Genomic DNA, 21,608 nt, shown 5'->3' with positions numbered 1-21,608 from the left:
AAACAAATGCATCTGATACAAACAGTGTATATTAAGAAAATCTTTATTAGAAGCGTCCAGTATGAAACCACAGATTAAAAACAAATTAACCTGAAGACAAAATGAGAACATTACAGCAGCTGGATTTCACAGGTTCAAACGTTTCAGTCGGTCTGTGCAAAAAAAGCTCAAACTCCCTTTTAAACGATTCTGCTCGAGCGGGAACGTCGCCTGCTTTTCCAGGAGACAGTAAACGCGTCGCTGTGGATCGGCGCCGTTTCCAGGACCGTTCATGTGCTGCATCAACATGGCAGCTCGTCCACGGGTCGCCCTGTGAGAACGCCTGAGCTCAGAGTACAGACGCTCGAGGGACCAATAAAAGACAAAACAGGAAAGCCAACAGGACGTCAAACAAAAACACAGAAATATTAACTATTGACAGAAATGACACACTGTTGTTTTTCCACAGGAAACACTGATCACTTCCAGATGGAAATGTCTGTGGCGAGGGCAGGAGGCGAGTCTGAACCAGAGCTACGATGTCCTCTGCGCTGCCTCCACCCCGCTCGCGATTCTAATAGTTCGACTGTATGAGCGCGCTCAGACGTCGCCGGGCGTCCCGTGTACCCTGAAGCGGTACATGCAGGTGTACTCCTCGTGGCCCCAGTTAGATAAAACCTGGACCTCGATGATCTGAAAGGCTTCGCCGTTCTCCTCCTGACGGGACAAAACAGACAGGAAAAGGCAGCGACATCGCATGTTTGAGAACTTCAGGCAACAAACTCGTTTTCTGCCTCGAAGGAGAAAAAACTTTAAATTTGGATCAATAACTCTGCTCATCTCAGCAGCCGCTCTGCAAAACTAACCCCCAACCTGCCTGTGATCATTTGTTTGTGGTTTTTTCCATTGATGGGGCGAGTGTCCAGATTTAGATCTGTGAGGTCATATTTTGCAGTCATGTGAGCATGAGTCATGTGACAGTCTCGCCGTCTCGTTCGTGCGGTTTTAAAAACAAGAACAAATTTAAAGAGACAAAGTGAAGCAGCTGGTATCTGACAGGCTTCTGTCGCCCTCTGAGGCTGAGTGTTAACGACTGTGACAGACTGGCTCGCCAACATTAAGGAAGGCTAAAACCACAAGCCCCGCCCCACGACTCACTGAAACAGCAAATGTCTGGAGAGCGTCTCCATCCTGGTCGTAGGTGTAGGTGCCGAGCAGCTTGCCTCGCTCCTGGCTCTCGTTAGCCAGACCCTGAAAGAGCGTTCAGGTTACACAGAGACTACAGAGCAGCAGGTTTATGAACGCACGCCATCGCTCTCTTACGTAGACGGCGAAGTCTCGGGGGGCGCTGTGCAGCGTCCCGCTCGGGGCCAGGGCTTTGGGGATGTGCTCGAGGGTGAAGGCCGAGGGCAGGACCCTCATGGAGAGCCGGATCACCAGGAAGCCCGTGGAGCCTCTGAAGGCCCAGCAGTTCCCCGGGTGGACGTCGGGCTGCAGCAGAGAGCACAGATCAGGTGATTTCTGATTCATCAGTCTGAGCAAAAACATCTGGAGGAGCGCTGAGAGGAGGACAAAGTCCTATCACAGAGTCAAAGACGAGAAAGAGGAGGGGCTTCATATCGTAACCACATGACTGTACGGGTGAGTTACCTGGATCACAGCTCGGGGAGACTGAGATAAATAACAGAGCGGGACTCCGAACAGGCTGAGCAGCGCCGCCTTCGTCTCGTACGTCTCCGAGCAGCGAGTGCTCAGGATGCTGCCCCCTGCGGGACGAGCACAGAAGCCACACTGGGTAAACCATTACAGCAGGTTCATGACATCACAGACGTCGCTGTTGGATTCTGACCTCCAGACTCCAGAGCGTAGTCCGCCAGGCCGGTTCGATCCTCAGAAAACAGCCGCAGAGCGTCCTTCACCGCCGCACGGACATCCTGAGGACACGAGGGAGGCGTGAGTGGCGATTATTACAGCGTGAATAAGGTCATTACTCAGAAGGTTAGACAGGTTTATCAAACTCATCCTCAGGTGGTAAATTTAGGCCCGCCTCTGACCGCGCCTCCTCACCTCCTGGGTGACTGTGGCCCCGACGCCCTCAGCAGCATGCAGGACAGGCTCTCTGACCGTCTCCTCGCCGCGCCGCTGCTCCAGCTGCAGGCTGATGTTCTGTAGGATGCTGAGCTCCAGAGAGGCCAGCGCCGCCTGCAGGTCCGCCTCGCTCACATAGCGCTCAGAGAGCCACCGGAGGAGCGACTCTGGGAGGGCGGCGGCGTCTCCGCCCGCTGTTAGCTGGTTGCTGAAGAGCAGTGCCCGAACTTCCTCTCGCACCTGAGCAGAGACCTGCCCCAAAATCTACAGAAAAAGGACAGTCAGAACAGGAAACTGGTCCTTCACATTAAAAGCAACCATTCAGTGAGGCTTTTATTGTGAAGGAGACCGTTAAAATGAGTGTCTCACCGCCTGCTGGATTGTGGCGAGCTGTTGGCAGCTGTCCTGACATCTGGACAGAAGCTTGACGTCCCGCCTGACGTCCCCCAGAGCCGCCTCCAACCGAACCACCTCCGCTAGCAAGGCATCATGGGACTGCCGGTCAACACTGGAGGAGGAAAAAGACACGTCAGCCACGAAGGAGTCGCACCAGCATCAGCAGCTGCTTCTCTTTGGTCCAGATAAACCTACTGAAGAAGGTGATGATGACGAAGGTTACCTGACAGCAGCAGGAAGTGTGGTCGGCGAGGGCGAGAGGAGAGATCCAGCAGCTTCACGTCTCCACTGAACCTCCTGCAGTTTTAGTGAAGCAGTTTTATTTCTGAAGCTTTTACAGGTGAAACGCCAAGCTCGTCTCAGGTCATGTGACTCACCATCGTTTTGGCCACCAGTTTCTGCAGCTGCAGCTCGAGCTGATCCAGACGAGACGTCTGCGTCTGCTGCTGCAACAAATCCTGCCGGCGAACCTGCAAACACGCGACAGATGTTTCAGTAACGTGCAGTTCCTCCGGCGTCCAGCGGGGGCCCCGGTGAGTCCGTGTTAAACGTTCACAGCACGATACAGAAACTGTTCTGGTCTCTGGATAATGGCCTCCATCACATCTGCATTTTATAACCGTTTAAATTGTAGTAAGGGTTATAGTTTGTATCATTAGGGGCGTGGCCTATTTGACTGACAGGTGGATGGTGCTACTGCTGTGTGCTAGCTTCAGCTCAGCTAACTGCAGTGACGGTGCTGCAGATCCTCACCTCCTCCCTCTGCCACCTCTCCTCGTCCAGCTGTTTCCTGAGCTCGGACAGCTGCTGGTCCAGCAGAGCGCTCAGCGACGCCTCCACGCCGTCGCGCTGAGCAGACGAGAGCTGCTGCAGGCCGGTGTAGAGCCGGAGCAGCTCTCTGTGTCTCTGCTCCGCCCGCCGTCCTCCGGCCTCCACGCGCTCCCACAGCACCATCAGACTCTGCTCCAGACGAATGAGCCGCTCAGCATCTTCTGCCGCCGCCCCCACTTCCTGTAACAACCACATTCGTAAACTTCCAGGATGCATGTTAGTTTATCCTAACCTGTCGCCGGCCTCAGGCACGTGTTTTGTTGCAGTTTTTTTTCCCCCCATAAACATGCGTCACTCCAGGGCCGCCACAAACGATTATTCTGATAGTCGACTAATCAGATCATGATCCACTGGACGTACAACTACAGCTTATTGCACCAGCAGCATCTGCTCTTATATAACTATCATTAGCTTACAGCTGTAAGTGTTTATTTTTAGTTAGCACATAACTTAAAGACAAGATGATAGTTTATTACATTTTAATGCAATGTGCAGATTGTTTCGGTGGAGTTTAATAAACTAACCGAGTAAATTCTGGAGCATCTCACACTTCTGATAATCAGCTGTCTGCTTGACGTTTATTCAGCTGTGTAAAAACTATAACTTTAATCTCAGCCAAACCGATTTACTCAGGAACAAATAAAATACTGAAAAAAGCCAAACAATAACATGTTTAAGTTATCTAAGTGACTCATATATCATGTTTAACCTGAGTAGCGAAAGACGGCGGTGGGTTTGAAAACGATTTGCCGGGAGTCCGGTGTTCTCACGGCTCTAGTTAGCCTAGCCCCCGGCTAGCTATCGAGCTAGTGGGTAACAGACGTCTCCGAAAACGTCGGAGCGCTTTTGAAAATATGTGGTGTCCTGATAAACTGAGCCGATATTTGAGGTTTACACAGCTACATTCTCCATGAAAATATGTTAAACGTTTATTTTGTGACCCAGAAAGAATAATAAGAGTAATATTAAAACTAACTAGCTGCCGCCATTGTTGGAAACTGAGCTGGGCTGCGCTATGAATTCTGGGATAGGTTGGGGCACGAAGTATACACCCGACCCATCCTTCAAATCTGGGGAAATGAAGGGCGCATTTTTCGGAGTCTTCGAATTTGGACCGTCTTCGTCGTGCCGCTGTAACGTAATCGGCCTACACATGCGGCCACAGGAGGATGCGGTTCCTGAATTCGGACACAGCTGCTTCTACTTGGTTTAACGGCAGCTGCCATCCCTGTTTCAGTCCGTTATTACACCCTTGAATCCTGCTACCTATTAATGAGTCTTTTGGGATCTTACAAAGCTTCAAACGACGCGTCGACTATTAAATTAGCCGTTGACGATTTTGATAGTCGACTAATCGCGGCAGCCCTGCGTAACTCCTGTAAATCAAAAAGCGACTGTGCTTTTCAGTGACATTATGGTAACGCCTGAGAAGATGAAGGTTGGTTGAGAGAGTGACGGCGCTCTACAGAAGCACAGCGCTGGTTTTTCCCCTTCGACTGCACAAACAAACCACCAAACGTAAACCTCATCTGCTGCCGGCTGAAAGCCTCGAGGTCATACCTCCTCTCCTGCTGCAGTTTCTGCTGGTGGAGGTTTGCTGTGAAGCAGCCCCGCCTCCTTTGACTCATCTACGTCGCCCTCTCCTGATTGGCTCTCAGAGGACAGGAAGCTGTTAGAGGACAGAGCGGGGATGTTGGAGACCGCTGGCCTCCACTCTGTGATGTTAACAGCTGGAAGCAGCAATTGTAAAACAGCTGGACCAAACCAGCGCAGACCTGAGGAGGGAGGAGTCCAGTTACATCACTTCCTGAAAGTCAGCTGTGACTGCTGTGTTCCTGTCTAATCCTGCTGTGAACGAGCATCAGACTCTGCAGGACTGCGTTTTAAATCCAACTGTGAGCCACACAGAAGCTTTTAGGAAACTGAGGAGAATCGTCCACGTTTGCTGTTAAACAGTGATTTAAGATCATTGAAGTCAATGAACTCACCGAACAGGAGAAACAGGAGAGAAAGAACCACCAGGAGGACAGGAAACCTGCAGAGACGTCAGCCATGGGTTAATCACCTTCCTTCCACTATTTAAGCTTAAATGTATTTGAGCGGTCGAACAGGTCTGATGAAGCAGATTTACTCCAGAATGAGAAAACCTAATGAATCAGCTCAAACTTGCCAGCTCAGCGGTGTGTTTGTGGTCATGTGACGCCACCGTGTGTCGAGCCACCTGAAGGCGTCGCCTGCTGTCCGACCTGCAGACACAGAACGATAAAGCCAATCAGAACACAGATTCAGATGGATGGGAGGGGCAAGGGAGGGATTTTATTCACCAACTATCACTCACACACACACGACAGAGCAGCTAAGCAACAAACAGCTGGGGGTTGGGTCAGGGAGCAAAGACGCTACAAATCAAACGCACACATGGCGGTGTTAACCTGCAGAGCGTGCGGCGGTCCACGAAGCAGAACCAGCTTTCCTGCTCAGAGGCCCGAGGGCCCGAGCCGCTCTCTGAGCGAGGTCAAAGAGAACCGAAGCTGCAGGAGGAGAGGAGGAAGGTCAGTCAGGACGGCGGGAAGCGGCTGCAGACGCTCTCGGGCCACGCCCATTTTGGCCAAAGTCACTCTGGTTTTTAAGGCCTGACCAAACCAAACGCTCCGGTGAGCTCAGCCCTTAAAATTGACCTATTGACCTCTTGTATTAATTCCCTCCTATCTTTCTATTGGTGTCTTTTATTATGGTGGTACAGCTTTTATCTTGCTATTACCCATGTGCTGTAGTCATTCTTATTGGTAGCTTTTATCTATGAACATAACTCGTTATTTTTATTTATCCGTTATCAATGTTTGAACCTTTTATTGTTTTATGTAAAGCACTTTGGTATGCCCAAGGCTTTTAAATGTGCTCTATAAATAAAGATTGTTGTTGTTGTTGTTGTTTGTTTAAAAACGGAACGTGTGGACGCGCCTGTGACCAGAGATGGGCAGTAACGCGTTACTTGTTACTTGAAAAAGTAATCAGATTACAGTAACGTGTTACGAGTAAAGGGATTACTATTGCAAACGGTAATTAGATTACCGTTACTTTCCCGTAGGAACGCTGCGTTACTGCGTTACTAAAACTGATTTTTTGCGAGAATGTCTCACGACAGTGACGTAAGCGAGTGCGACGTTAGTGACAACAGCTGTGTGCAGATCAACAGTGGATCACATATCGAGTGCAGAGAGAGTATGAGCGTGCAGCGTTTAAAGCGTGGAAGTACTGACCTTACTTTGAGTTTGATTCCATAAAAAGTGACAAAAACATTAGTGTCCGCTGTGCGTGGGAAGAAAACTTCTTTTTACAGTGAAAAAACCCCTAAACTTCCAACAAGCACCGAGTAGCTACGACGTAATGGGAAACTCACAGAGAAACTCGCGGATTCTTCCACTGACCGCGGCACACCTGCACCAGGGTAAACCTCCGCCTACCCCACTCCTGCTTTACAGGTGAAAATAGAGCAACAGGACCGCTGAGTCTTTGACTTTATTTATTTTCTGCTGTGTTTTACTTGCATCTATTTGAAAGACTGAGTGTAAACACACAAAATATTTTATTTTATGTGCTGGAATGTGCAGAAAATAGGTTTAAATGTTAAACTAATTTCTTCCAGTCAGAGAATGTTGCAGATAAATTTTTGCTTGATGCATAAAGTTAAAAGATTAAAACTAATAAAACAAGTTTTAAAAAGAGACTTTTCCATTTGATTACATTTTGTATGATGGATTATGCAGAAAAAGTAGAATTGGGCTGAAAGATCTATCGCTTTATCAGCTACTCAGGTTGTACATCGTGTTTTTAAAAAGTAACTAAGTAACTAAGTAATTAATTACTTTTGAAAATAAGTAATCAGTAATTAGTTACTGATTACTTTTTTCAAGTAACTTGACCAACACTGCCTGTGACTCAGCAGCACGTCCGCACAGCGCTGCGCTCGCACGCCGTTATTACCGGTTGCTTCCGTCACGGTTTCTTCAACGCAGATCGATTCAAACGTTATGTAACACGAACAAATCTGGAAAAATGTTGAGTTCGACTTTTACAGCAACGGAAATGACTGAGTCATTAATAAACGTAAACATCTGATATTAGAGTTCATGACTAGGGATGGGTATCGTTTAGGTTTTATCCGATACCGGTGCCAAACTGGTACTTTTGAAACGGTGCCGGTGCTTAAAGAATGGAGAACACAAACTTTGTCCAAAAACCTCTCATGTTCAGCTGTTTTTTGTAAAAAGATAACAATGTTAGCCTTTTCTGCAGCTATGGGGCATATATGGTATCACTCTTGGCTGGAAGCAGTGCTTAAACAATGAAAAAAAAAAAAAACACAAACTTTGTCCTAAACCTCTCATGTTCAGCTGTTTTCCACTTTTTCTTTGGTCATTTTAGCCTTTTTGGCCAGGGTGAAGGGAGCATCTGCCATCAAACAAGAAGACAGCCGCATGTAGCTATGATGATGTTTGCTAGTTCACCTTACATGCATTAATGTAATAACGTGGTTAGCCTACTCAACGTAAATTACACACGAACAACATTAAGCTACTCACGCAGAGAAGAACGGCTGCTGCTGCATCATCATCCTCATCATTTCTGCTACACTGGCAGGGCTAGGGGCCAGGACTCTCCTCTTCGGGTTTTTGGGGGATGTTGCATAACAGGCAACCCACCCGCAGTAGATGCGCTCGGTGTGAGGTCTCGCAGCAAGCTATCAAATACGGCGCATTTCTCGGCTTTTAAAAAAAAACGCTATGTATCAGCTTAAAGCACTTGTTGCTGCTGAGTTTGCATATTTTGCTGTGAAGTACAGCCAGACTTTGACCGCTTCGCCTTGGGCATTTTTAATCTGTAGCTCTGCTCTAAAAGAACGTACGTACCTGGGCCCGCCTACTATCCTCGGAAACGTAAAATGATTGGCTAGAATCTAAAGTGTATCACAGCTCAGGAAAAAAAAGCACCGAAATAAAGCACCAAAATTTGCGCTGCTTTTCAGTCTGGTTACTACCGTTGATGGCACCGGACACTGGTACCCATCCCTATTCATGACGTTTTCAATGCAGAGAATTCAAGTTTAGTTCATCACAAAAACAAATGCTCACAATTTCCCTATAAAACACTTTGATTTAATTAGTCAAATGGCAGAGACGAGGAAAACAACAAATCAAATAATTAAAAGAATCATCAAGTGACACCCATCTTTTATATACAGTCTGTTAACATCACTAAGTTTTGAGCCAATCACCCTGCTGCTGAGTCCGATTGGTTGTCACGGCAACACAAAGTCAAATCTACTCGGGAGGGCGTTTACTCTGTTTACATAAGATTCAAATTTAAACCGTCACAGCTTCCTGTTCATGCTGGTGTGTGTGTGTGTGTGTGTGTGTGTGTGTCTTTGAAGTCACAGGATGTATAACGGGTCAGATAAATTGTTTTGAAGCATCTTTACGACTCGTATTTCCGCTGCGCGCTTACACAAGCTGCTCAGAGACACTCAAAGACAGAAGAGACTGACAGCGCTGCCGTTTGTATCACAGGCCAACACCATCTTTACACTTTGTGGCCTCACGCTGCGACTGAACACATGCGACTCAGAGCGGATGTGAGTAAAAACGATCTGCACGGCCTGCAGCGCAGACTGCCGGAGCGGGTATTGAACCTGTGAAAAGAGCAGCGCTCCACGTGAACCCCAACAAACAGGAAACCAGGGAGGACCACGAGGACGAAGAAGACGTGACCGCATCCATCGGCGAAGGCCGTCTGTCCTTACAGTCGTTACCTGTAGGTGTCAGCAGAGCGTTTAACCGACAGAAAACACAGGAGTCACAACAGGAAACATCTACACAGGAACCATGTGACCGCTGCTCCAAACAGGAAGCTCCGAGTTTGGCTGTGGAGCCTCGAGGTTTACGGAGAACACCTGAGCGTGCACACGGCGACCTCCGCATCAGGTGATCACTGTGACCCTTCAGTCACGCCCCGACTGTTCACAACACACTGCTGCAGCAAAGCCGCTCTGAGCCGGCGCCACGAACACAGTTTCAACATTAGTGTTAAAGCACCGCCCGCTTCAGAGGCAGCGTTGGTGCAGCAGCGGAGTTTTCTGGTGAGACTCCACCTGCTGCCTGCACAGAGACAGCAACCAGCAGGTGGAGACGATGCATTTACAGACAGAGTCGGCTTGAAAGGAAATCTGCACCCTGCTGTGATTCGGTGCTTTATAAATAAAGTTCAATTCAATCTTTTCTGTATCCATGACTGCTGCCTGCACACGCTACACCCTCCATGCACATCATCACATACAAGTCCAACATGAAATACTGTGTGTGTGTGTGTGTGTGTGTGTGTGTGTGTGTGTGTGTGTGTCAGCATCATGAACGAGTGAACAGCAGGCTGATTAAACCCTCTGAGGTGTGTGTGCTGCTCACACAGAGATCCGTTGGGCTGTAGCTCCCTCTGGCTGGACTCCGTCAGGCTCATGGCTCCGCCGCGGCCGGGTCGAACTGAAACAGAGGAAACAGAGTCAGGACTCACCGAGAGCGGCAGATCACCACCGTCCACCTCCGAGCCGAGGCCTGAATGTTCGCTGCAAGCAGCCGGAGGGCAGATTTGCATTTTGCCAGGGAAACAGCCAAAGTGAAGAGGTGCAGCCCATTTGTTTATTTGGAAAGAAGCACAGCGACTGCAGGTCCAGAGATCCAGAGCACGCTCTGGTCTCGTGAGGAGTCAGGGATGTTTAGCGAGGAGGCGTCAGGTGACTAAAAATAAATGGAAATAAACCCTTTGAGGTCTAATGACCACAGAAGAGACACGTGAGGGTGGAGCTCCTCCTCCGCGTTTAATGAAGCCCGCCTGTGCTTCTTCCTCCTGAAGATCCAAACATAAGGCCGTTGGCAGACATCTTTGATCTCGGGCTACTTTGGCAGATTCTCTTTTAAGAAGTTCTAAAAGGTGATCTTAGTCAACCCTCGGGGTCATGTAGGCGGAGCTAACGCAGTTAAGTGAAGGGTGAGAAAGGTCAAAGGTACTGAAGCTTGAAGGACAGAGTTCACACCACCTCCTCATAAGAGCACCACTTTAGGTAACGCAATGCTGCCTCTGCAGGCAAAGGTGGGTCATTCACAGGGAGCTGAGGGATTCTGGGAGTTCCTGCTAACCACTCAAACGGGCTCTTCTGATCACAGAGGCGATTTTGGGTGCTTTCATTGGACGGCGGCCTCGCTCAGGTGAAGCAGATGTGTTTTACACCAGTGTGTGAAGAAGAAAGGTGCACAGGTAAATTCCCCCACCTGCTGTAAACAGACAGTCAGTACCTCTGTGTCCATTATCGGGCTGTATGTTGACCTTTAACCCCCGACACACCTGCCAGGTGTGCGTCAGCGCAGACACGCAGCAGGCGGCGGCTCTCCTGATACGCAGCCAACACGAGTCGAGCCACAGCTGCAGCACATCTGGAAGAGCCAAACCACAACTAGTCAACGAGCGGCGCCTTCACCCCGACACCTGCGAGCGAGCTCGCCGCACACAAACACGCCAGCAGAGCCCCAGAACAGGAAGTGACGCTCAGCTGATTCCTAAATCCAGGAAACAAACCACAGCTTCATGAAAGTGGAAGCCTGCACGAGCCCCGCCCCCCAGCACCTGCCCAGGTGCCTCAGAGCAATCGGTCTCTGCTCGGGCTCGTTTCCCCTCCAGCTGATAAGTGACCGTCAGCTGCTCCACCTGCTGAAGGTGAAGCAGAGCGAGGGGCAGGTCAAAGAAACTGCTCATCAGCCATCCAATCACAGCTTCACTGTCATTAAATGAGTAATTATAGTGAGAACTGTGACGTCTACAGAAAAGACTGAGGCTCAAAACCTTTAAATGGCAGATCATTCAGTGACACCATAATCAGAATTAAGCCTCAAATATCCGTCACTGCACGTGAAACCACGTCACACTGCAGAAACACACGTGCGTGGTCGTTTCTCGTCCCCCTCCAGGGTCACATGGTGGTGGGTAATGTTGTAGTTCACAGGCTGACCTGATGGTGGCAGCAAATCGTCTGCATATAAACGAACCCTCAACTTCATCAGTCTGATTTACATTCACCGCTTATGTTCATCACTAACCCACTAATCAGATCAAAGTCCTCAGCTACTCCAACCTCCTGGAAGGCGTCAGCAGCAGAGAGGAGCTGATGGAGCTGATGGAGGCTCTAAAGCGTTACGTTTGTGCAGAACCAGAACCAAACTGGACACACTGGTAGCAGCAGACGGCGCCCTGTCCTGATAAAGCATGTGCTGCAGAGAGCAGTGACTGTGGTAAACCTGTGCTGGCTGTGTGGTTTCATCTGTAACAACACTGATCAGAGTGTGACAGGAACAGAAACTCAGCAGGTGTTGCTTCGTCTTAATTCTGGAGATTTGAAATGTTTCAGGAATGACGGGAAAAGATTTTTACTACAGATCGATTTGTTTTTGTTACTCTGAATACGAGAATGTTTTTGCTGTCGTATTATAATCTCGTTACAGACAAAAAAAAGGAAAAAGTCTGATGTGGTCATTTCCACAGTAAAGACCGTCACGTGCGTCTGCCTCACCCGTCCTCCTCCTGCGGCTTCTGTCTCTGTAGTAAATGGTAGAAGGTTCTGGTTCCTCGGACTCTGAGGCTCGCGGCACCATTAGTGTTGAGGAGGTGTCTGTGGTGTATTTGGAGGAAGCGGAGCCGGCCTCCTTCTCGCCCAGCGGCGGCTCAGATTTCAGAGCGCTGCAGTCTTTACAGAAAACCCTGCTGGCCTGGCCCGGGTGTTTGCTGCAGAGGGTGTCTAGACCAATCAGAGTGCTGTTCAGTGCGACGCTGCTCTGCTCCGCGATGATGGTGCTTTCTGCAGACAGACACAAGGACATGATGAAACTGACTCATCGTGTCCCCTTATCAAAGCCTTTACGAGTCAGGCGCAGGCGGGCGGGGGCGCAGGCGGGCGGGGGCGCAGGCGGGCGGGGGCGCAGGCGGGCGGGGGCGCAGGCTCACCTTTGGAATCCGAGTCGTGGTCCAAACCTGAGGAGGAAGATCAAGGTTAAACTAGAGTCGGTCCGGTCAACAAGGCGAGCCTTGTGCTCACAGATGCTCCAAACTCAACATAGCAGGCTAACGAGTCCAGAACTGAACCCAGATCATTTCCTTCGACTGAAAACATCAGACCAAAGTAATCAAAGTAAGAATATTGAATCTGTGGATCTGATGACCTGTGCTGTTGCCATGGAAAAGCACTACACAAAGCGCTCTGTAAACAGAGATCATTATAAATCTATGAGCAGGCTTCGTACCCCAGAACGCGTCGACCTGCGTTTGCTCCTGGATGGAGGACTCGTTCTGCAGGGAGGAGAGCAGGGAGGCGTCGGACGCCACGCTGTGGAGGCTGCTGTTGTGGAGTGCCATGACGGTAGGTTTATGCGGCGCATCGAGGAGCGACTCGGAGCAGGAGACCGAATGCTGCTGGGAACGACGGGACCTCAGCGACCTGCAGAAGGAGGCAGGAGGTGAAGGAGGAGCAGACCTGAACAGAACGCACCTTCAGCAGACGTCCACACTGACCTGCTGTTCCTCCAGTCGCCTCCTCCCGCACTAAAGGAAGCGCTGCCACGAGGAAGACTGCGGTCCAGCAGGCCTTCATCGAGCCGCAGGCTGCGTCTCGACATGACCCTCGCCCGAAGGAAGGAGGTGACCTGCAGCTCCTTCTCAGAGTCTGACGACGAGTAGGTGGAGCTGAGGAGACAGGCGTGGAAGATGAGGGAGCAGGAACAGGAAGAGGCGTGTTCCTTCATGGAAACAAAGTCTGAAAATGTTGCCAATTTAAGCAACCTGATCAAATAAAGCTGAAAACCATTTTAACAGAATATAGTAAGAAACATATTTACATCATGGATAAAAGAATTAGATGCAAAGTAAGCTTTTAAAATGTACAAGGACATAATGAGAAAACACTGAAACTTCACAGGAGGAACGTTTTTCCTTTAAATATGAAAAAACTGTTAAAACATAAAGAGGAAAGAATCTGATTAAAAGTCTACAATTAAAAAACAAATTATACAGACTGTTTGTTTACATCGGTGATGATGTATGAATCTGATCAATAGACCACACGACCACACACACACACACACACACACACGACCACACACACACGACCACACACACACACGACCACACACACACACGACCACACACACACACGACCACACACACACACACACACACACACACACACACACACACGACCACACACACACACACACACAAACCGAAGACGACGGATGGCACAAAGAAAACTGTGCAACACTTCCCAAATATGATTCTAACAGGTTTCTCCAGCAGGTTTTAATTTTATAATAAGAGTCTCACTAAGTCAGCCATAAAATGCAGATTAATAAAATTAAAAACGTTAAAGTTCCCAGCATGTACGGAGGAATCTTATTAGTATTCCGAGCCGCATTTCCTGTGATATGAAGGCAGATCGATGGAGGTCTGGGGTCGTGTTAACCAGACGAACGGCGAGCTGCAGATACTCGTTTCCTTCATTAAACTCTGGATTAAAAGCAGCTTCAGCTTAATGATTAAACTCGAGTGTCCTGAAACACTTAAGCTGCAGACACGCTGCAGCAACGCAGCAGGAACACAGAAACCGCTTCTTCCTGAAATACTGAAGACACACACACACACACACACACACACACACACACACACACACACACACACCAAATCCCTGCAACCTTATCAGACACCTGACCTACATACAACAGCGCAGAGAAAGAAGCCGAGCATACACACAGGTCAGTCCAGCCCCAGCTCTGCAGGTCCTCGTCACTCATGGTGGCCGGCAGAGCCGCCAACAACGCTGCCACAAACACACAAATCACACCAACTCTAACACACACACAGATCCAGCCAGCAGCTGAAGTTCACCTTTAACCTGCTTACACTTCCTGTCTGTGGGTCAGTCAGCTGCTCTCACACACACACTTCTATCTCTGTGAGGACACTGATATTTTTATTGAATAAATAAAGTCAGATATTTCCCGCCACATGTTCGCACGCTCGGGTGTTTACAGGTGTTCAGCCTGCTGTTCCTCTTCCCCCCAAATAACCAGGATGTTACTTCAAAACTAAGAAAGAAATTCTTTATGTGGTCAAACTGGGTGCTGGAGTCCAGAAGTCAGCCAATCAGAAGAGAGTGGGTTTAGAAAGGGGGACATTTCACCGTAGAGCCCCACCCACCTACCACTCAAACCTTCTGTTTGAGAGGAGCAGCCAATTAGAAGAAAGCTGTCTCAAAACAAATGAGGAGCTGCACAGAGAGCGAGGACGAGACAAAGGAGGATCATCCATTATCTCCAGCTGCCACCTCAGACTCAGTTACCCAGCAGCCCTCACCTTCAGGTAAACGCCGACTTCCTGCTGAGCTGTCAGGTGGCGCTGCAATGCTCCCCCTTCACCTGCTGAGAGCGCCCTCACCTGAGAGGCTGATGGGAAAATAAGATCGCGTGTTTTAGGTGATTATCAACTGCACAGCGGGGTGAAACACGTAAACACACAACCCAACATTTTTATTCTTGTGTCTTTATTGTTCCTTCCATCACCATCGTTACTCTACTTACATATAATCGCCCTTCTACACCCGCGTGCGCGTGTCCGCTCTGTTTGTTTGCAATTGAGCCCACGTGTGCAGTCTTTTAACTGCAAGCTGTCAGCTTCCAACCAATCCGCGGTCAGCTCACGTAAATGATGTTGTGCGTAGCCAGTAAAATCCCACAGTGGGCGGACCCCCGCGAAAAACGAACCGTGGCTCTGCTAACGTCAGCGTTAGCGCTCACAGAAAATAACAGTAGAAAAAGAAAAGTTAATCAGGACGGTACAGAGAGGAAAAACGCTGTGCTCACCCGCAGCGGGGGGCAGATAGGGAGAGACGTCGGCCACAAGCTGCCACTAGCTATTAGCAGCTAGCGAGCGACAGATAGCGCTGGCGGAGACAGTTAAATGGTGTTCCCGTTAAGAACCTGCCGGTTAGCAGCGTAGCGATGAAAGCAGACTCCGTGAGCTCCTCTCAGGGGATCACATTCACACTAACAACAGACAGGAGACTTAACACTAGCCGTTTACAGTGGGGGCATTTTATAGCGCCAGCAGTGATTTACGCCCCCCTGTGGCCGGAGGTGCGACACGCTCTATGAAAAAGATTATATATTGATTTGAGATGGTTCACTCCGAGTTCAACGTATAGAGACATTTTCATTAAAATATTGTTTTATTGCAGTGAGTGAACGTTTGAAAACAGAAAAAACAAATTTTCCAAAGAACATCACATTAACAGATGATTTCGCCTGTTATCATTTGTTAACGGAACTACTTTAAAATAACTTTGAGGATATTCAACTTTTTTCAGAAACATCCGAGTTCGACCCTGTACCTGCTGTCACATTCACGGTGTTAAAGTGGTGGCGGGAACGTGAAACATGGCCTGAATCTCAGCTAACGAGGTCAGTCCGTGCTGGAGTAATCTGAGTACTCCCTGCGTCTGCGCCGACCGTTTTGGGGGGGGGGGGGGGTTGCCTCTTGGCCGCGTGGACTTTAACTGGCGGGGATTTCCTTATATGGTCACGGGAGCGGGCTCCGCCTCCTCCTCCTCGCGCTTGGACTCGGGAAGTTTTCCAGCTCCGTGTGCAGGAGCGGGACTCGGACCAGGATGTCTCCCAAGAAATGCATCTTCGGCTGCGAGGGGAAGCTGAACCTGTTCGCGCTGCCCAAAGAGGAGCGGATCCGGCAGCAGTGGATCCAGTACCTGTTCTCAGACCAGCGGCCGCCCAAAGCCACCGTGTACGTCTGCTCGCGCCACTTCTCCGAGGACTCGTTCGTCAACAAAGCCCAGTATGACGCCGGCTTCTCGGCCAGGCTGTTGTTGAAGGACGGGGCGCTGCCGTTCATCCACGGGGACGTAGAGGAGTCCAAAGCGGCGGCGGTGAGTTTCAGTGTAGCCCGGGGATCTCCGCGGCGAGTAGCTGCCGAGTCCCGGATCACCGGGAAACGGACGGTAGAACGGTTTAAATCCACCGGCGGGATCAAAAAACAACAAAAATGGCTAACCGGGCTAACGGTCTCAGTTAACGTGTAAAAAAATAAAAAATAAAAACCGAATTTATCAGAAAAACACTGAAAAAGCCTGAAAATAACGACATAAACGGCTAAACCGTGACCGTCTGTGGAGGTTCAAACATGCCAAAAACTAATAATAAGAATAAGACCGTTACTCCGTAAATAAGGTTGTATTGTTAAACAGTCGTTAAAAACCAATAATTATTATTATTATGCTATGATTGTATTGGCCATATTTGTCAATACTATGATAACTGGTGTAAACCAAACCTATAAGTGTCATTACATCCTTTCATAAAAGCGACACCTTATAAGTGTCAGTAAATCAGCGCTAGCTTAGCTGTACTTTTTTCTTTTTAAAAACCAGAATTAATTTTAAAAATACTCCCAACTTCTGATCTGATCAGCAGTTAGTATATGGAGCACCAAAACGGCCAAAATAAGCGAAATGACTCAATGTTTTTTCCAAAAACCTTTTAATTATTTTAGTATTTAGAGTTGGTAAGTAAGTAAAAGTTTATTTATATAGCACTTTTCACAGACATGTCACCAACTGCTTCGCAAGAAAGGTAACAAAACGTAGTGCAGTGCACAATCATTGCTGGACATCAGTACAGTGCTGTTAGAGCCTGACCGATACTTTCACTGTATCGATAATTTGGCTGTTTATCGATATAGCACTATCAGCATTTATGACAAAGTCACACCTGCAGGGTGAGGCGTTCTGAGCATTCGTCTGTCAGCTGCTTCAGAAACACCTCGGTTGGGTCTGAGTGACATCATCAGGCACGAATATCTCCTCAACCTGCTGAACACGGACGTGGTAAAGAAGAGCAGCTAAAGCTGTTCTGAGCCTCGGTATGAGCAGTGAAAGGATCGGAGAAGAGGAAAAATGATGGATGAGCAAAAGGTGGATGTCCTGCTCTCTGTTGATGTTTTAAACATGCTGGGGAATGATGGAAGTCCTCGCTATTTGTTTGAAATGAATCTGCTGCACCTGCTTTTGTTTGCAGAGGTTAAACCTGTCAGGTGAAGGTGAGCGTGCAGCGGCTCGCCTGCTGTCCGTTACCTGTACCTGTGCCCCGCAGAGCTCCTGGGACCTCCTGCAGTCTGGGGGAAAGTCTCAATTTTAATACGTTGGAATCATGTCAACAGTTACACATTTGAAATCTGCGATGAAGCCGATTAATGTAAAAATAAACGGTTGAAAATAATGATAATATTAATATTTTTTTGTTTACATTACTTTAATGTATTCTGCTTCTGCTTGAGGGAAACAACAACATTCTAATTATAAAAAACAGAAACATTAACTGAGCTGTTTTAAAGATTTTCAGCTCCTCGTGGCGCCTCCTCTGAACCGTTAGCCACAAAGTTCATAAATGTGGGCGACAGCCAAAACCATTTAATGCACCGTCATCAACATGGCCGACGTGGACCAGTGTCTCTGATCTTTCCGCTTTGAGTCCTTTATATTTTTAAAATTAAAGTCTACAGTTTTAATCGAATATTCCATGAATAATTATGGAGTCGTTTACTTATTTTGGCACCTTGGGTCCTCCGTAGTGCATTACATATCATTTGGCGCAGGGCTGCCCAGTCCTCAAGAGCTACTATCCTGCAGCTTTTAGATGCATCCCTACTCCAACACAGCTGAATCAAATGGTTTGATTACCTCTTCAGCATGACATCATGTTTGGCAAAGGCCTGATAACAAGCCATTCATTTGATTCGGGTGTGTGGGAACAAGGATGCATCTAAAAGCTGCAGGACGGTAGCTCTCGAGGACCGGGATTGGGCACCCCTGATTTGGCCTCTCTCCTGTGAGCAGAGTCCGGTGCTGCTGCCCCTCACTCGCTTCAGAAACACCGCCTGTCAGACCGACCCTGAACCCAAGGTCTCCGTGGCGACGCAGTTCTGTCACTACATGGTGTCGGTGGGCACGCAGACGTCCTACTCCCCATCTACGAGGTGCGCCGCCACTCAGCTGTCCTACAACACGCTGAAGCAGCACGTGAGAAGCAAAGGTGGGTATGAGTGCCACACACTGTAAGTAAAAGATGGCCACATACTAACTGCTGGCCCCTGCTGGTTGGTGGAGGAACTGCAGGTTTTGGACTGTGATGAAGAGGAAGCTTTGTTCAGTTTTAAAGAGTGTAAAACGTGTTTTGTGCGTTTCAGCCACACAGGCCTCGGTTTTACACTGTAACGTGGGAACGGTGACCACCCAATCAGAGACGGGGATTCAGCCGGGTGTCAGACCAGCGAAGAGACCACGTCTGGAAATGATGGAAGAAGAGGAGGGGGAGGAGCCAGAGGAGGAAACAGAGCTCCCCGAAGCATCCGACCAGTACGACCCCATCTGCGAGCCGTATGAGCCGGACGAGTCTTCGAGCGAGCCGCCCGACAGTCGGTAAGGTGCCGGCGCCTCCTGCAGGTTCCTGTCTGTCTGTGCAGCAAACGTCTGACCTGCTGTTCTCCACCCACACAGCGAGGCGGAGGCCACGCCCTCCCACTACAACGACCCCAAATACATCGTGTTTGAGAGCTGTCTCAGAGACCTCTTCCTCACCTGTCCCGTGTGCGGGTTGAGCTGCGAGGTGCGGCGGCGGCGGATGGGCACCTTCGTCTCCTTCAGCCAGCTGTGCCCCAGCTGTGACTACAGCAGGAAGTGGGAGAGCCAGCCAGTGGCGGGAAGCACGCCGCTAGGAAACCTGCAGATGTCTGCGGCCATTTATTTCACCGGAGGCTCATTCAGTCACGTGGAGAAGGTAACCTTGACCTTTGACCCGAGCACACGTGACGGTAAAACTCTGACGTCACTGTCTGAGTGTGCGCACGTGCAGACGTCCTCCATGACGGCGCGTGTCTGCTGTGCGTCACCTGCAGGTGTGCAGAGCCATGAACCTCCAGGTGTTCCAGTCCGACACCTTCAGGAGGCACGCCCGCATGTTCCTCGAGCCCGCCATCAACCACAAGTGGAAGCGGGACCAGCAGGTGCTGATGGAGCGCCTGAGGGGCGAGGGCAGCGTGGCGGTGGGAGGGCGGATGAGGGCGGACCTGCTGGGTGAGCAAACGCCATCATTAGTGTCTTGTTTTTGTCACCTTGTGGTTACTTTGGCCTGATGATGTCATTTCCTCTGACAGGACACTGCGGGAAGCTGGGCAGCTACACCCTGATGCACCTGAGCAGCAGCAGCGTCATCGACATCCAGCTCATTCAGGTAACGCTCGCTCTGTGCCAACAGGAAGTAAGAGCTGATCACGTGACTGTTTATGGTTATCCTCTCAGAGCGCCGGGGTCAGCGGCAGCTCGCACGTGGAGACGGAGGCTCTGCGGCGAGGCCTCGATCTCCTCCAGGTCAACCGCCTGAGCGTGGACCACATCGTGACCGACCGCCACGCGCGCGTGCAGAAATACCTGAGGAAGCGAAACGTCCGCCATTACTATAACATCCAGCACTTGGAGAAGGGTCGGTACGGCGTGGTCACGTGACGATAAGCCGTCAGACACACGCTAACATGTTTTTCTCCGCAGGTTTGTCCAGGAAGCTGAAGAAGCTGGCGAAGAGTAAAGAGTGCCTGCTGGTGCGGCGGTGGCTGCCCAGCATCAGGAACCACGTCTACTGGAGCGCCACGACCTCCACGTCCGCGCCTGAGAAGGTGGCGAAGTGGAAATCCCTCGTGAACCACATCCAGAACGTCCACATGCACGACGACCCGCTGTTCCCGACGTGCGCGCATCCTAACCGCGTGTCCATGGATCCCAGCAAGTGGTTCCAACCAGGTGAGTGTCAGCCAATCAGAGCCAGTCACACCTGTGCATGTGGACCTCACCTGCTCGGGGCGAAGATGGCCTCTGCCTCAGGTGGAGAGTCTGGGCTTTAAAGGCGCCCACGAATAAAATGTATGATTATTAAACTGTCCAGTCATTGGCTGACAGGTGAAGCCGCTCACCTGGCTAACCAGCCTGTGACATCACAGCGGCGGTGTCCACAATAACGCGGCAGTCAGACTCTGATGTAGCGTGACTCATCTCAGCTCCAGAGATGCAGAGAGAAGACGAATAAATTAACCCTCTGTAAACAGTGACCTTTGACCTCTCGCACGTAATGATGTCATAAACCTCTGGTCAAGTCATGTGACTGCTGGCCTTTCAAATGTGTCCAGCAGGGTGTGACGTCCACTCTCAGCGCTCAGATGAGTCATCCCTGCTGACATCACAGAGAGGACGCCCCTGACATAGTCAGCTTAGACACAAGCTCCACCCACTCGCTGTTAAGAGCCTCGGCTGAGGGGGAGGGGCGTTAAAAGGGCAATTAACAAATAGTTTTATTATTTGATTTATTGTGATGGGCGTGGCTTAACTCTTTGCTGCTTTGCTATTGGCTGACTGTTTACCTGTGGGTGTGTCTGTGCTCACCTGTGTGGCTGCAGATTCGGTGGCTCTGCACAAGCTGAAGAAGCTCCTGCTCAACAAGCGGATTCTCGCCGATGTCGGGAAACTGAGTCACGACCACCAGGCGTCCACGCTGGAACGCTTCCACTGGCTTGTGCGCCGCTTCGCGCCGAAGAACGTCGCTTTCCCGTTCGTCGGCGTGCTCTGCAGGTAAACGCTGCTGCTTCAGCTCTGATGTCACAGCTTCAAACACCTGTGTGACAGTGGATCTTGTTTCCAGGCTGTACCTGGCCGCCATGCATTTCAACGAGGACGCAGAGAGACACAAAGACAGGAGTTCAGAGGTCACCGTCGAGCCTCAGCAGAGCGAGCCCAAACCCAGTGAGTGCAGCTCACACACACACACAGAGGAGAGGCTGAACTCTCCAACTTTATTGACACCAGTGTGGTTTACAGTGACCTCCATGTCTTCCAGAATATGTGAGCGAGCTGATGAAGCTCCTGTTTGAAGACGTTTTTAAGGAGCCTTCGACCTACGTGGACGAACTCAAACGGATCCCCGTCCCCGACGACCTGAGGCCCGTCTGAGGACACGGAGCAGGAAGGAGGAAACTGCTCTAACGTATCCACGCCGACTGTTACTGAGGGAACCGCCTTCACCACGGCATGAGTCCACTGAAGAACATTTAAATACATGTTTGTGTTTTCTCTGACCACGCTGTTATTTATCTGTAAATAAAGCACTTCTTATTTACCT

At 49.7% G+C, this 21,608-nt stretch overlaps 2 protein-coding genes across 13 annotated transcripts; one reads left to right on the top strand and one right to left on the bottom strand.

Moving 5' to 3' along the window:
- Positions 1-27: 27 nt before the first annotated feature.
- On the bottom strand, positions 28-15,475 carry LOC309712701 (SUN domain-containing protein 1-like). 12 transcript variants are annotated; one of them, XM_082543723.1, is made up of 23 exons: positions 15,243-15,475; positions 14,737-14,825; positions 12,901-13,071; positions 12,633-12,826; positions 12,337-12,363; positions 11,906-12,190; positions 10,638-10,775; positions 9,753-9,827; positions 8,984-9,103; positions 5,727-5,825; positions 5,465-5,540; positions 5,283-5,329; positions 4,855-5,069; positions 3,217-3,474; positions 2,841-2,933; positions 2,687-2,760; positions 2,437-2,575; positions 2,047-2,331; positions 1,829-1,913; positions 1,630-1,745; positions 1,303-1,470; positions 1,138-1,230; positions 28-696 (listed from the first exon to the last, which is right to left on the bottom strand). In XM_082543723.1, exons 3-23 carry the CDS (start codon positions 13,002-13,004, stop codon positions 580-582), a joined length of 2,808 nt encoding a protein of 935 aa, XP_082399849.1. In that variant the 5' UTR covers positions 13,005-13,071; positions 14,737-14,825; positions 15,243-15,475; the 3' UTR covers positions 28-579. The 12 variants fall into 12 exon arrangements, with proteins under 12 accessions (XP_082399849.1, XP_082399848.1, XP_082399850.1 ...); XM_082543722.1 differs by lacking the exon at positions 15,243-15,475 and adding an exon at positions 14,961-15,236; XM_082543724.1 differs by lacking the exon at positions 14,737-14,825.
- A 491-nt stretch (positions 15,476-15,966) lies between these two features.
- LOC309712704 (uncharacterized protein) lies at positions 15,967-21,605 on the top strand. The gene is made up of 11 exons (XM_082543734.1): positions 15,967-16,318; positions 18,284-18,479; positions 18,634-18,865; positions 18,944-19,223; positions 19,342-19,519; positions 19,600-19,676; positions 19,745-19,925; positions 19,991-20,239; positions 20,890-21,061; positions 21,132-21,232; positions 21,327-21,605. Exons 1-11 carry the CDS (start codon positions 16,046-16,048, stop codon positions 21,437-21,439), a joined length of 2,052 nt encoding a protein of 683 aa, XP_082399860.1. The 5' UTR covers positions 15,967-16,045; the 3' UTR covers positions 21,440-21,605.
- The last annotated feature ends 3 nt before the right edge of the window (positions 21,606-21,608 follow it).

Source organism: Aulonocara stuartgranti (assembly GCF_965226115.1).
Source record: "Aulonocara stuartgranti genome assembly, chromosome: 8".
NCBI lineage: Eukaryota > Metazoa > Chordata > Actinopteri > Cichliformes > Cichlidae > Aulonocara > Aulonocara stuartgranti.
This window is presented reverse-complemented; position numbering and strand designations above follow the sequence as displayed.

Excerpts from the sequence above, each read along its gene's own strand:
- LOC309712704 (XM_082543734.1), top strand. The coding sequence starts at position 16,046 with ATGTCTCCCAAGAAATGCATCTTCGGCTGCGAGGGGAAGCTGAACCTG. Across the intron at positions 19,677-19,744 it reads TCGACATCCAGCTCATTCAG|AGCGCCGGGGTCAGCGGCAG; the intron begins GTAACGCTCGCT and ends TTATCCTCTCAG. Across the intron at positions 21,233-21,326 it reads GCAGAGCGAGCCCAAACCCA|AATATGTGAGCGAGCTGATG; the intron begins GTGAGTGCAGCT and ends CATGTCTTCCAG.
- LOC309712701 (XM_082543717.1), bottom strand. The coding sequence starts at position 14,174 with ATGAGTGACGAGGACCTGCAGAGCTGGGGCTGGACTGACCT. Across the intron at positions 5,070-5,282 it reads TCTCCTGTTTCTCCTGTTCG|GTCTGCGCTGGTTTGGTCCA; the intron begins GTGAGTTCATTG and ends CTCCCTCCTCAG. Across the intron at positions 1,746-1,828 it reads CTACGCTCTGGAGTCTGGAG|GGGGCAGCATCCTGAGCACT; the intron begins GTCAGAATCCAA and ends CTCGTCCCGCAG.